At 44.8% G+C, this 15,106-nt stretch overlaps 1 protein-coding gene across 1 annotated transcript in view; it reads left to right on the top strand.

The window, feature by feature from the left end:
* Positions 1–6,496: 6,496 nt before the first annotated feature.
* The window catches only part of LOC144954035 (rapamycin-insensitive companion of mTOR-like), a gene marked incomplete at its 3' end in the record, with an annotated part of 26,955 nt that continues 18,345 nt past the window's right edge, over positions 6,497–15,106 (top strand). The window contains exon 1 of the mRNA XM_078884618.1: positions 6,497–8,210. Coding sequence (XP_078740744.1) covers positions 8,162–8,210 — 49 coding nt within the window. The remainder of the gene's footprint in view (positions 8,211–15,106) is intronic.

Raw genomic sequence — 15,106 nt, forward strand, 5'->3', positions numbered from 1 at the left:
TGTACGATGATGATGATGATGTGTACGATGATGATGATGATGTGTAGGATGATGATGATGATGTGTACGATGATGATGATGATGTGTAGGATGATGATGATGATGTGTAGGATGATGATGATGATGTGTAGGATGATGATGATGATGTGTAGGATGATGATGATGATGTGTAGGATGATGATGATGATGTGTAGGATGATGATGTGTACGATGATGATGATGATGTGTACGATGATGATGATGATGTGTAGGATGATGATGATGATGTGTAGGATGATGATGATGATGTGTACGATGATGATGATGATGTGTAGGATGATGATGATGATGTGTAGGATGATGATGATGATGTGTAGGATGATGATGATGATGTGTAGGATGATGATGATGATGTGTAGGATGATGATGATGATGTGTAGGATGATGATGATGATGTGTAGGATGATGATGATGATGTGTACGATGATGATGATGATGATGTGTACGATGATGATGATGATGATGTGTAGGATGATGATGATGATGATGTGTAGGATGATGATGATGATGATGTGTAGGATGATGATGATGATGTGTAGGATGATGATGATGATGTGTAGGATGATGATGATGATGTGTAGGATGATGATGATGATGTGTAGGATGATGATGATGATGTGAGAGATGATGATGATGATGTGTAGGATGATGATGATGATGTGTAGGATGATGATGATGATGTGTACGATGATGATGATGATGTGTAGGATGATGATGATGATGTGTAGGATGATGATGATGATGTGTAGGATGATGATGATGATGATGTGTAGGATGATGATGATGATGATGTGTACGATGATGATGATGATGATGTGTAGGATGATGATGATGATGTGTAGGATGATGATGATGATGTGTAGGATGATGATGATGATGTGTAGGATGATGATGATGATGTGTAGGATGATGATGATGATGTGTAGGATGATGATGATGATGTGTACGATGATGATGATGATGTGTAGGATGATGATGATGATGTGTAGGATGATGATGATGATGTGTAGGATGATGATGATGATGTGTACGATGATGATGATGATGTGTACGATGATGATGATGATGTGTACGATGATGATGATGATGTGTACGATGATGATGATGATGTGTACGATGATGATGATGATGTGTACGATGATGATGATGATGTGTAGGATGATGATGATGTGTAGGATGATGATGATGATGTGTAGGATGATGATGATGATGTGTAGGATGATGATGATGATGTGTAGGATGATGATGATGATGTGTAGGATGATGATGATGATGTGTAGGATGATGATGATGATGTGTAGGATGATGATGATGATGATGTGTAGGATGATGATGATGATGATGTGTACGATGATGATGATGATGTGTAGGATGATGATGATGATGTGTAGGATGATGATGATGATGTGTAGGATGATGATGATGATGATGATGTGTACGATGATGATGATGATGTGTAGGATGATGATGATGATGTGTAGGATGATGATGATGATGTGTAGGATGATGATGATGATGATGTGTAGGATGATGATGATGATGTGTAGGATGATGATGATGATGATGATGTGTAGGATGATGATGATGATGATGATGTGTAGGATGATGATGATGATGTGTAGGATGATGATGATGATGTGTAGGATGATGATGATGATGTGTAGGATGATGATGATGATGTGTAGGATGATGATGATGATGATGATGTGTACGATGATGATGATGATGTGTAGGATGATGATGATGATGATGTGTAGGATGATGATGATGATGATGTGTAGGATGATGATGATGATGATGATGTGTAGGATGATGATGATGATGATGATGTGTACGATGATGATGATGATGTGTAGGATGATGATGATGATGATGTGTAGGATGATGATGATGATGATGTGTAGGATGATGATGATGATGATGATGTGTAGGTGGTTGTTGTTGTGGTTGTTGTTGTTGTTGTTGTGTGACTCACTCGGGGCAGGCGACGCTCCAGGCAGGTGCCCATGAGCTCGACCTGCAGCTGGGGCATCTCGGCCGAGGAAACCTTCACGAGGTGACGCACGGAGCCAGCAGCCTGCGGCACCAGCCACGACACCAGCAACTCTGCACAGCCTCCAGCCTGTAGTGTGATACACACACACAGTGACACACACACACAGAGACACACACACAGTGACACACACAGAGACACACACAGTGACACACACACAGTGACACACACAGAGACACACACAGTGACACACACACAGTGACACACACAGAGACACACAGACACACACACAGTGATACACAGAGACACACACAGTGATACACACACACACACAGAGACACACACACAGAGACAAACACAGTGATACACACACAGAGACACACACAGTGATACAAACACACACACACACAGAGACACACACAGTGATACACACACAAAGACACACAGTGATACACACACACAGAGACACACACAGACACACACACACACAGTGACACACACACACAGACACACACACACAGACACACACAGTGATACACACACACACACAGTGACACACACACACAGTGACACACACAGTGACACACACACAGTGACACACACAGAGACACACACAGTGACACACACACAGTGACACACAGAGACACACACACAGTGACACACACAGAGACTCACACAGAGACACACAGACACACACACAGTGATACACAGAGACACACACAGTGATACACACACACACACAGACACACACAGTGATACACACACACACACAGACACACACACACAGACACACACACACAGACACACACACAAAGACACACAGTGATACACATACACAGAGACACACACAGACACACACACACACAGTGACACACACACACAAAGACACACACAGTGATACACACACACACACAGTGACACACACAGTGATACACACACACACACAGTGATACACACACACACAGTGATACACACAGTCACACACACACAGAGACACACACACACAGAGACACACACAGAGATACACACACACAGACACACACACAGTGATACACACACACAGACACACACACAGTGATACACACACACACACAGTGACACACACACACAGTGATACACACAGTCACACACACACAGAGACACACACACAGAGACACACAGAGACACACACACACAGAGACACACACAGACACACACACAGAGACACACACACACAGACACAGTACGGCGAGAAGTCCCTATACCCCTGTCCAATGGGATCCAATGTGATTACCCGTACACAGGGGTATACGGACTTCTCGACCACCACCAAAACGTCTAGTTTGTTTAACATTTTTCATACACAGGTTGGGCGAGAAGTCCCTATACCCCTGCCCAATGGCATCCAATAGACTTTTACATACACAGCGGTATACGGACTTCTTCCCAGTGGCGACATCACCATCACCACCATCACCACCACCCTCACCACCATCACTCACCATCATCACCACCATCACTCACCACCACCACCCTCACCACCCTCACCCCCCTCACCACCACCCTCACCCCCTCACCACCCCCCCCCTCACCACCCCTCACCCCCTCACCACCCCTCACCACCCCTCACCACCCCTCACCACCCCTCACCACCCCTCGCCACCACCCCCCTCACCACCACCACCCTCACCCTCCTCACCACCACCACCCTCACCCCCCCTCACCACCCCCCCCCCCTCACCACCCCTCACCCCCTCACCACCCCTCACCCCCTCACCACCCCTCACCACCCCTCACCACCCCTCACCACCCCTCACCACCCCTCGCCACCACCCCCCCTCACCACCACCACCCCTCACCACCCCTCACCACCCCTCACCACCCCTCACCACCCCTCACCACCCCTCACCACCCCTCACCTCCACAACGACCTCCGTCCCCGTGGTGTTCATGGCCGCGACTGGCGACCGTTTGATATTGGCGCGAGACCCAACGTCGGGGGCCGTTGGCCAATCAGAGGGCGAGAAGGGGGGTGGGGTGGGGGTGGATGAGTAGCCAATCGGAGGAGAGAGCGGGAGGAGGGGGTGGGGTGGGGGTGGGTGGGTAGCCAATCGGAAGAGAGAGCGGGAGGAGGGGGTGGGGTGGGGGTGGGTGGGTAGCCAATCGGAAGAGAGAGCGGGAGGAGGGGGTGGGGTGGGGGTGGATGAGTAGCCAATCGGAGGAGAGAGCGGGAGGAGGGGGTGGGGTGGGGGTGGGTGGGTAGCCAATCGGAAGAGAGAGCGGGAGGAGGGGGTGGGGTGGGGGTGGGTGGGTAGCCAATCGGAAGAGAGAGCGGGAGGAGGGGGTGGGGTGGGGGTGGGTGGGTAGCCAATCGGAAGAGAGAGCGGGAGGAGGGGGTGGGGTGGGGGTGGGTGGGTAGCCAATCGGAAGAGAGAGCGGGAGGAGGGGGTGGGGTGGGGGTGGGTGGGTAGCCAATCGGAAGAGAGAGCGGGAGGAGGGGGTGGGGTGGGGGTGGGTGGGTAGCCAATCGGAAGAGAGAGCGGGAGGAGGGGGTGGGGTGGGGGTGGGTGGGTAGCCAATCGGAAGAGAGAGCGGGAGGAGGGGGTGGGGTGGGGGTGGGTGGGTAGCCAATCGGAAGAGAGAGCGGGAGGAGGGGGTGGGGTGGGGGTGGGTGGGTAGCCAATCGGAAGAGAGAGCGGGAGGAGGGGGTGGGGTGGGGGTGGGTGGGTAGCCAATCGGAAGAGAGAGCGGGAGGAGGGGGTGGGGTGGGGGTGGGTGGGTAGCCAATCGGAAGAGAGAGCGGGAGGAGGGGGTGGGGTGGGGGTGGGTGGGTAGCCAATCGGAAGAGAGAGCGGGAGGAGGGGTGGGGGTGGGTGGGTAGCCAATCGGAAGAGAGAGCGGGAGGAGGGGGTGGGGTGGGGGTGGGTGGGTAGCCAATCGGAAGAGAGAGCGGGAGGTGGGGTGGGGGTGGGTGGGTAGCCAATCGGAAGAGAGAGCGGGAGGTGGGGTGGGGGTGGGTGGGTAGCCAATCGGAAGAGAGAGCGGGAGGAGGGGGTGGGGTGGTAACCCCCCCCCCCCGCCCTCCTCCTACGCATTTGCCATGAATATGCTAAATTCCTCTTGATATGCACATTCTTTTTGTTAAGGCGCTCTTCTTCTTCCACCTCCAACCCAGTTTATATGTAAGCTCCTAGCTTGGCAGTGTCTCATTCTTCACCTGAAGACGGCTGCTTGCGTTGTAGCCGAAACGTCGTGAGAATTGTTTCATTTTATTATGTTTTATTATTTTATTACTTCCCTTCTACGTGACGACTTTACCGAAAAAACCAAGAAGATGAATCCCTGCTGCTGCAGTCACGAAAGAAGCTTCACATCGAAATTCATTGCTGCTGTTGTTGTGATGGTGGTGAAGGAGGCGATTCCGATTGCGGTTGAGGGAATCGAGGAATCGATTAGTAGGCGTGGTTTAATGTTAATGAATGGGGGAATCGAGTGAAAGAATCGTGGAAATGTAATCGGTGACGTGGATCGATTCGAGGACGCCATTGTTGTTGTGGTGGTGAAGGCGATTCGATTGCGGTTAAGGAATCGCGGAATCGATGCGTTGCTGTGGTTTAATGTTAATTAATAGGGGGAATCGAGTGAAAGAATCGTGGAAAGGGAATCGGTGACTTGGATCGATTCGAGGACGCCATTGTTATGATGGTGAAGAAGGCGATTCCGATTGCGTTTAAGGAATCGCGGAATCGATTAATAGGCGTGGTTTAATGTTCATGAACGGGGGGAATCGATTGAAAAAATCGTGAAAAGGGAATCTGTAACATGAATCGATTCGAGGACTCCAGAGTGGGAGTCAATACTAAGTGATAGGGGAGATGGAGACAGAATCGATAAGAAATATTCAAAACCAATTGAATCGATTCTAGGGGAATCGACAAGGCTGGGTCAATACTAAGTGATGGGAAGTGGAGGAGGAATCGAAAACTATTAATCGAAACCGAAGGAATCGAAGAGAGTGAGTCAATACGAAGTTATGGTAGAGGAGACGGAATCGATAAGAAATAATTCAAAATCAAAGGAATCGATTCTAGGGGAATCGACAAGGCGAGGTCAATACTAAGTGAATGGAAGTGGAGGAGGAATCGAAAAAAATTAATCGAAACCGAAGGAATCGAAGAGAGGGAGTCAATACAAAGTTATGGTAGAGGAGACGGAATCGATTCAAATGGAATCGAAATCAACGGAATCGTTCGAATCGATTTGTGTTTTTTCCCCAACTGCCGAGATGGCAGCCGTCAACTCCGATTCTTGGGAATCGACGCGCGCCTTAATCGACGCGGGCTGAATCGACATTTGCGTCGGCAGCTTTCAAGCGCTTTACGGATTTTCGGATTTCTATCGGCGGCACCACCACCACAGCCACCACCACAACCACCAACAACAACCACAACAACCACCACAACCACCACAACCACCGCCACAGCAGGAGAGGGGAGATGGGGGGTGGAATCGATTAGTGAGGCGACGATTACGGAGAATCGATTACTCGTGTCTCTCACGCTCGCTATGTGAGTGTCACTGTGTGTGTCTCTCTCTCGATCTGTCAGTCTCTCTAGATCTGTGTGTGTCTCTGTGTGTCTATCTGTGTGTGTCTCTGTGTGTCTCACTGTGTGTGTGTCTCTGTGTGTGTGTCTCTGTGTGTCTCACTGTGTGTGTGTCTCTGTGTGTCTATCTGTGTGTGTCTCTGTGTGTGTGTCTATCTGTGTGTGTGTCTCTCTGTGTCTCTGTGTGTGTCTGTGTGTGTGTCTCTGTGTGTGTGTCTATCTGTGTGTGTGTCACTGTGTGTGTCTCTCTCTCGATCTGTCAGTCTCTCTAGATCTGTGTGTGTCTCTGTGTGTCTCTGTGTGTGTGTCTATCTGTGTCTCTGTATCTCTGTGTCTCTGTGTGAGTGTCTCTCTGTGTCTCTGTGTGTCTCTGTGTGTGTGTCTCTGTGTGTGTGTCTATCTGTGTCTCTGTATCTCTGTGTCTCTGTGTGAGTGTCTCTCTGTGTCTCTGTGTGTGTCTGTGTGTGTGTCTCTGTGTCTCTGTGTGTCTATCTGTGTGTGTCTCTGTGTGTCTCACTGTGTGTGTGTCTCTGTGTGTGTGTCTGTCTCTGTGTGTGTCACTGTGTGTGTCTCTCTCTCGATCTGTGAGTCTCTCTAGATCTGTGTGTGCTCTGTGTGTCTATCTGTGTCTGTATCTCTCTGTGTCTCTCTGTGTCTCTGTGTGTGTGTCTATCTGTGTCTGTGTGTGTCTCACTGTGTGTGTCTTACTGTGTGTGCCTCTGTGTGTGTCTCTCGATCTGTAAGTCTCTGTGTGTGTGTGTCTATCTGTGTGTGTGTCTATCTGTGTGTGTCTATCTGTTTGTGTGTCTATCTGTGTGTGTGTCTGTGTGTGTCTCACTGTGTGTGTCTCTCTCGATCTGTGAGTCTCTGTGTGTGTCTTCTATCTGTGTCTGTGTGCTTGTCTCTGTGTCTGTGTGTCTCTCTCTGTGTGTGTCTGTGTGTCTCTGTGTGTCTCTCTGTGTGTCTCTGTGTGTGTCTCTGTGTGGCTCTGTGTGTCTCTGTGTGTGTCTATCTGTGTGTGTGTCTATCTGTGTGTGTCTTTGTGTGTGTGTCTGTGAGTCTCTGTGTCTCTCTGTGTCTGTGTGTGTGTCTCTGTGTCTCTGTGTGTGTCTCTCTGTGTCTCTGTGTGAGTGTCTCTGTGTGTCTATCTGTGTGTGTGTCTCTGTGTGTGTCTCTGTGTGTGTCTCTGTGTGTGTCTCTGTGTGTGTCTGTGTGTGAGTCTCTGTGTCTGTGTGTGTGTCTGTGTGTGTCTGTGTGTGTGTCTCTGTGTGAGTCTCTGTGTGTGTCTGTGTGTGTGTCTGTGTGTGTCTGTGTGTGTGTCTCTGTGTGTGTCTCTGTGTGAGTCTCTGTGTGTGTCTCTGTGTGAGTCTGTGTGTGTGTCTGTGTGTGTGTCTCTGTGTGAGTCTCTGTGTGTGTCTGTGTGTGTGTCTGTGTGTGTCTGTGTGTGTGTCTCTGTGTGTGTCTCTGTGTGAGTCTCTGTGTGTGTCTGTGTGTGTGTCTGTGTGTGTGTCTGTGTGTGTCTGTGTGTCTCTCTCTGAGTGTCTCAATGGCAGTGTCTTTCCGTGGGCGGACGCTCCTCAACCCTCGACTCAGAGGTCAGTCAACAACATCATCAACATCAACATCAACAACATCATCAACATCAACATCAACAACATCAACAACATCAACAACATCAACAACATCAACAACATCAACAACATCAACAACATCAACAACATCAACAACATCAACAACATCAACATCAACAACATCAACAACATCATCATCATCAACAACATCAACAACATCAACATCATCAACAACATCAACAACAACATCAACATCATCATCAACATCAACAACATCAACAACATCAACATCAACAACATCAACAACATCAACAACATCAACAACATCAACAACATCAACAACATCAACAACATCAACAACATCAACAACATCAACAACATCAACATCAACAACATCAACAACATCAACAACATCAACAACATCAACATCAACAACATCATCAACATCAACAACATCAACATCATCATCAACATCAACAACATCAACAACATCAACATCAACAACATCATCAACATCAACAACATCAACATCAACAACATCAACAACATCAACAACATCAACAACATCAACAACATCAACAACATCAACAACATCAACAACATCAACAACATCAACAACATCAACATCAACAACATCAACAACATCATCATCATCAACAACATCAACAACATCAACATCATCAACAACATCAACAACAACATCAACATCATCATCAACATCAACAACATCAACAACATCAACATCAACAACATCAACAACATCATCAACATCATCAACAACATCAACATCATCAACATCATCATCATCAACAACATCAACAACATCATCAACATCATCAACAACATCAACATCAACAACATCAACATCATCAACAACATCAACAACAACATCAACATCATCATCAACATCAACAACATCAACAACATCAACATCATCAACAACATCAACAACATCATCAACATCATCAACAACATCAACATCATCAACATCATCATCATCATCATCAACAACATCAACAACATCAACAACATCAACAACATCATCATCAACAACATCAACAACATCAACATCATCATCATCATCAACATCATCAACAACATCAACAACAACATCAACATCATCATCAACATCAACAACATCAACAACATCAACAACATCATCATCAACAACATCAACAACAACATCAACATCATCATCAACATCAACAACATCAACAACATCATCATCAACAACATCAACAACAACATCAACATCATCATCAACAACATCAACAACATCAACATCATCATCATCAACAACATCAACAACATCATCATCAACATCATCATCATCAACAACATCAACAACATCATCATCATCATCAACATCATCATCATCAACAACATTATCAACATCATCAACATCAACAACATCAACATCATCATCATCAACAACATCATCATCATCATCATCAACAACATCAACAACATCAACATCATCATCATCAACAACATCAACAACATCATCATCAACAACATCAACAACATCATCATCAACAACATCATCATCAACAACATCAACATCATCATCAACAACATCAACAACATCATCATCAACAACATCAACATCATCATCAACAACATCAACAACATCAACATCAACAACATCAACAACATCATCATCAACAACATCATCATCAACAACATCAACAACATCATCATCAACAACATCATCATCAACAACATCAACAACATCATCATCAACAACATCAACATCAACAACATCATCATCATCAACAACATCAACAACATCATCATCAACAACATCAACAACATCATCATCAACAACATCATCATCAACAACATCATCATCAACAACATCAACAACATCAACATCAACAACATCAACATCAACAACATCATCATCAACAACATCAACATCAACATCAACAACATCATCATCAACATCATCAACAACATCAACATCAACATCAACATCATCATCATCAACATTATCAACATCATCATCATCAACAACAGCATCAACAACATCAACAACATCATCAACATCATCATCATCAACATTATCAACATCATCAACAACATCAACATCAACATCAACAACATCATCATCAACAACATCAACAACATCATCATCATCATCATCAACATCATCATCATCAACAACATCAACATCATCAACATCAACAACATCAACATCAACATCAACATCATCATCATCAACAACATCATCAACAACAACATCATCATCATCATCAACATCAACATCATCAACAACAACATCATCATCAACATCAACATCAACAACATCAACAACATCATCAACATCAACAACATCATCAACATCAACATCAACAACATCAACAACAACATCATCATCATCAACATCATCAACATCAACATCATCATCATCAACATCATCAACAACAACATCATCATCAACAACATCATCATCAACAACATCATCATCAACAACATCAACATCATCATCAACAACATCAACAACATCATCATCAACAACATCAACATCATCATCAACAACATCAACAACATCAACATCAACAACATCATCATCAACAACATCATCATCAACAACATCAACATCATCATCAACAACATCAACAACATCATCATCAACAACATCATCATCAACAACATCAACAACATCATCATCAACAACATCAACATCAACAACATCATCATCATCAACAACATCAACAACATCATCATCAACAACATCAACAACATCATCATCAACAACATCATCATCAACAACATCATCATCAACAACATCAACAACATCATCATCAACAACATCATCATCAACATCATCATCATCAACATCAACAACATCATCATCAACAACATCAACAACATCAACATCAACAACATCAACATCAACAACATCATCATCAACAACATCAACATCAACATCAACAACATCATCATCAACATCATCAACAACATCAACAACATCATCATCAACATCATCATCATCAACATTATCAACATCATCAACATCAACAACATCAACATCATCAACATCAACAGCATCAACAACATCATCATCATCAACAACATCATCAACAACAACATCATCATCATCATCAACATCAACAACATCATCATCAACAACATCAACATCAACATCATCAACATCAACAACATCAACATCAACAACATCATCATCAACAACATCAACATCAACAACATCATCATCAACAACATCAACATCAACATCATCAACATCAACAACATCAACATCAACAACATCATCATCAACAACATCAACATCAACATCATCAACATCAACAACATCAACAACAACATCATCATCATCATCAACATCATCATCATCATCAACAACATCAACATCATCATCATCAACAACATCAGCAACAACATCAACATCAACAACATCATCATCATCATCATCATCAACAACATCAACATCAACAACATCAACAACATCAACATCAACAACATCATCATCAACAACATCAACATCATCAACAACATCAACAACATCAACATCAACAACATCATCATCATCATCAACATCAACAACATCATCATCAACATCATCAACAACATCAACAACATCATCATCAACATCATCATCATCAACATTATCATCATCATCATCAACATCAACATCATCAACATCAACAACATCAACAACATCATCAACATCAACAACATCATCAACATCAACAACATCAACAACATCATCATCAACAACATCAACATCAACAACATCAACATCAACAACATCATCATCAACAACATCAACATCAACAACATCATCATCAACATCATCAACAACATCAACAACATCATCATCAACATCAACAACATCAACATCATCAACATCAACAGCATCAACAACATCATCATCATCATCAACAACATCATCAACAACAACATCATCATCATCAACATCAACATCATCAACATCAACAACATCAACAACATCATCAACATCAACAACATCATCAACATCAACATCAACAACATCAACAACAACATCATCATCATCAACATCATCAACATCATCATCAACAACATCATCATCAACAACATCAACATCAACATCATCAACATCAACAACATCAACAACAACATCATCATCATCAACATCATCATCATCATCATCAACAACATCAACATCATCATCATCAACAACATCAGCAACAACATCAACATCAACAACATCAACAACAACATCATCATCAACAACATCAACATCATCAACATCAACATCAACAACATCATCATCATCAACATCAACAACATCAACATCATCAACATCAACAACATCAACATCATCAACATCAACAACATCAACAACAACATCATCATCATCAACATCAACAACATCAATATCATCATCATCAACATCATCATCAACAACATCAACAACATCATCATCAACAACATCAACAACATCATCAACAACATCAACAACATCAACAACAAGAACATCAGCATCATAAGTAGGAGTAACATCTTGATGTCTCTTTGTGTGTCTGTGTGTGTGTCTGTGTGTGTCTGTGTCTGTGTGTGTGTCTGTGTGTGTGTGTCTGTGTGTGTGTCTTTGTGTGTGTCTGTGTGTGTGTGTCTGTGTGTGTGTGTCTGTGTGTGTCTGTGTGTGTGTCTGTGTGTGTGTCTGTGTGTGTGTCTGTGTGTGTGTCTGTGTGTGTGTGTGTCTGTGTGTGTGTCTGTGTGTGTGTGTGTCTGTGTGTGTGTCTGTGTGTGTGTCTGTGTGTGTGTCTGTGTGTGTGTCTGTGTGTGTGTCTTTGTGTGTGTCTGTGTGTGTGTCTGTGTGTGTGTCTGTGTGTGTGTGTGTCTGTGTGTGTGTCTGTGTGTGTGTGTGTCTGTGTGTGTGTCTGTGTGTGTGTCTGTGTGTGTGTGTGTCTGTGTGTGTCTGTGTGTGTGTCTGTGTGTGTGTCTGTGTGTGTCTGTGTGTGTGTCTGTGTGTGTGTGTCTGTGTGTGTCTGTGTGTGTGTCTGTGTGTGTGTCTGTGTGTGTCTGTGTCTGTGTGTGTGTCTGTGTGTGTGTGTCTGTGTGTGTGTCTTTGTGTGTGTCTGTGTGTGTGTGTCTGTGTGTGTGTGTCTGTGTGTGTCTGTGTGTGTGTCTGTGTGTGTGTCTGTGTGTGTGTCTGTGTGTGTGTCTGTGTGTGTGTGTGTCTGTGTGTGTGTCTGTGTGTGTGTGTGTCTGTGTGTGTGTCTGTGTGTGTGTCTGTGTGTGTGTCTGTGTGTGTGTCTGTGTGTGTGTCTGTGTGTGTGTGTCTGTGTGTGTGTCTGTGTGTGTGTCTGTGTGTGTGTCTGTGTGTGTGTGTGTCTGTGTGTGTGTCTGTGTGTGTGTCTGTGTGTGTGTGTGTCTGTGTGTGTCTGTGTGTGTGTCTGTGTGTGTGTCTGTGTGTGTCTGTGTGTGTGTCTGTGTGTGTGTGTCTGTGTGTGTCTGTGTGTGTGTCTGTGTGTGTGTCTGTGTGTGTGTCTGTGTGTGTGTGTCTGTGTGTGTCTGTGTGTGTGTGTGTCTGTGTGTGTGTCTGTGTGTGTGTCTGTGTGTGTGTGTGTCTGTGTGTGTCTGTGTGTGTGTCTGTGTGTGTGTCTGTGTGTGTCTGTGTGTGTGTCTGTGTGTGTGTCTGTGTGTGTGTCTTTGTGTGTGTCTGTGTGTGTGTCTGTGTGTGTGTCTGTGTGTGTGTCTGTGTGTGTGTCTGTGTGTGTGTCTGTGTGTGTGTCTGTGTGTGTGTCTGTGTGTGTCTGTGTGTGTGTGTGTCTGTGTGTGTGTCTGTGTGTGTGTCTGTGTGTGTGTGTGTCTGTGTGTGTCTGTGTGTGTGTCTGTGTGTGTGTCTGTGTGTGTGTCTGTGTGTGTGTCTGTGTGTGTGTCTGTGTGTGTGTCTGTGTGTGTGTGTGTCTGTGTGTGTGTCTGTGTGTGTGTGTGTCTGTGTATGTCTGTGTGTGTGTCTGTGTGTGTGTGTCTGTGTGTGTGTCTGTGTGTGTGTCTGTGTGTGTGTCTGTGTGTGTGTCTGTGTGTGTGTCTGTGTGTGTGTCTGTGTGTGTGTCTGTGTGTGTGTGTCTGTGTGTGTGTCTGTGTGTGTGTCTGTGTGTGTGTCTGTGTGTGTGTCTTTGTGTGTGTCTGTGTGTGTGTCTGTGTGTGTGTCTGTGTGTGTGTGTGTCTGTGTGTGTGTCTGTGTGTGTGTGTGTCTGTGTGTGTGTCTGTGTGTGTGTCTGTGTGTGTGTGTGTCTGTGTGTGTCTGTGTGTGTGTCTGTGTGTGTGTCTGTGTGTGTCTGTGTGTGTGTGTCTGTGTGTGTCTGTGTGTGTGTGTGTCTGTGTGTGTGTCTGTGTGTGTGTCTGTGTGTGTGTGTGTCTGTGTGTGTCTGTGTGTGTGTCTGTGTGTGTGTCTGTGTGTGTCTGTGTGTGTGTCTGTGTGTGTGTCTGTGTGTGTGTCTTTGTGTGTGTCTGTGTGTGTGTCTGTGTGTGTGTCTGTGTGTGTGTCTGTGTGTGTGTCTGTGTGTGTGTCTGTGTGTGTGTCTGTGTGTGTGTGTGTCTGTGTGTGTGTCTGTGTCTGTGTGTGTGTCTGTGTGTGTGTCTGTGTGTGTGTCTGTGTGTGTGTCTGTGTGTGTGTCTTTGTGTGTGTCTGTGTGTGTGTGTCTGTGTGTGTGTCTGTGTGTGTGTCTGTGTGTGTGTCTGTGTGTGTGTGTGTCTGTGTGTGTGTCTGTGTGTGTGTCTGTGTGTGTGTGTGTCTGTGTGTGTCTTTGTGTGTGTCTGTGTGTGTCTGTGTGTGTGTCTGTGTGTGTGTCTTTGTGTGTGTCTGTGTGTGTGTCTGTGTGTGTGTCTGTGTGTGTGTCTGTGTGTGTGTCTGTGTGTGTGTCTGTGTGTGTGTCTGTGTGTGTGTGTGTCTGTGTGTGTGTGTG

This window comes from Lampetra fluviatilis, unplaced genomic scaffold, assembly GCF_964198595.1.
Source record: "Lampetra fluviatilis unplaced genomic scaffold, kcLamFluv1.1 SCAFFOLD_863, whole genome shotgun sequence".
Taxonomy (NCBI): domain Eukaryota; kingdom Metazoa; phylum Chordata; class Hyperoartia; order Petromyzontiformes; family Petromyzontidae; genus Lampetra; species Lampetra fluviatilis.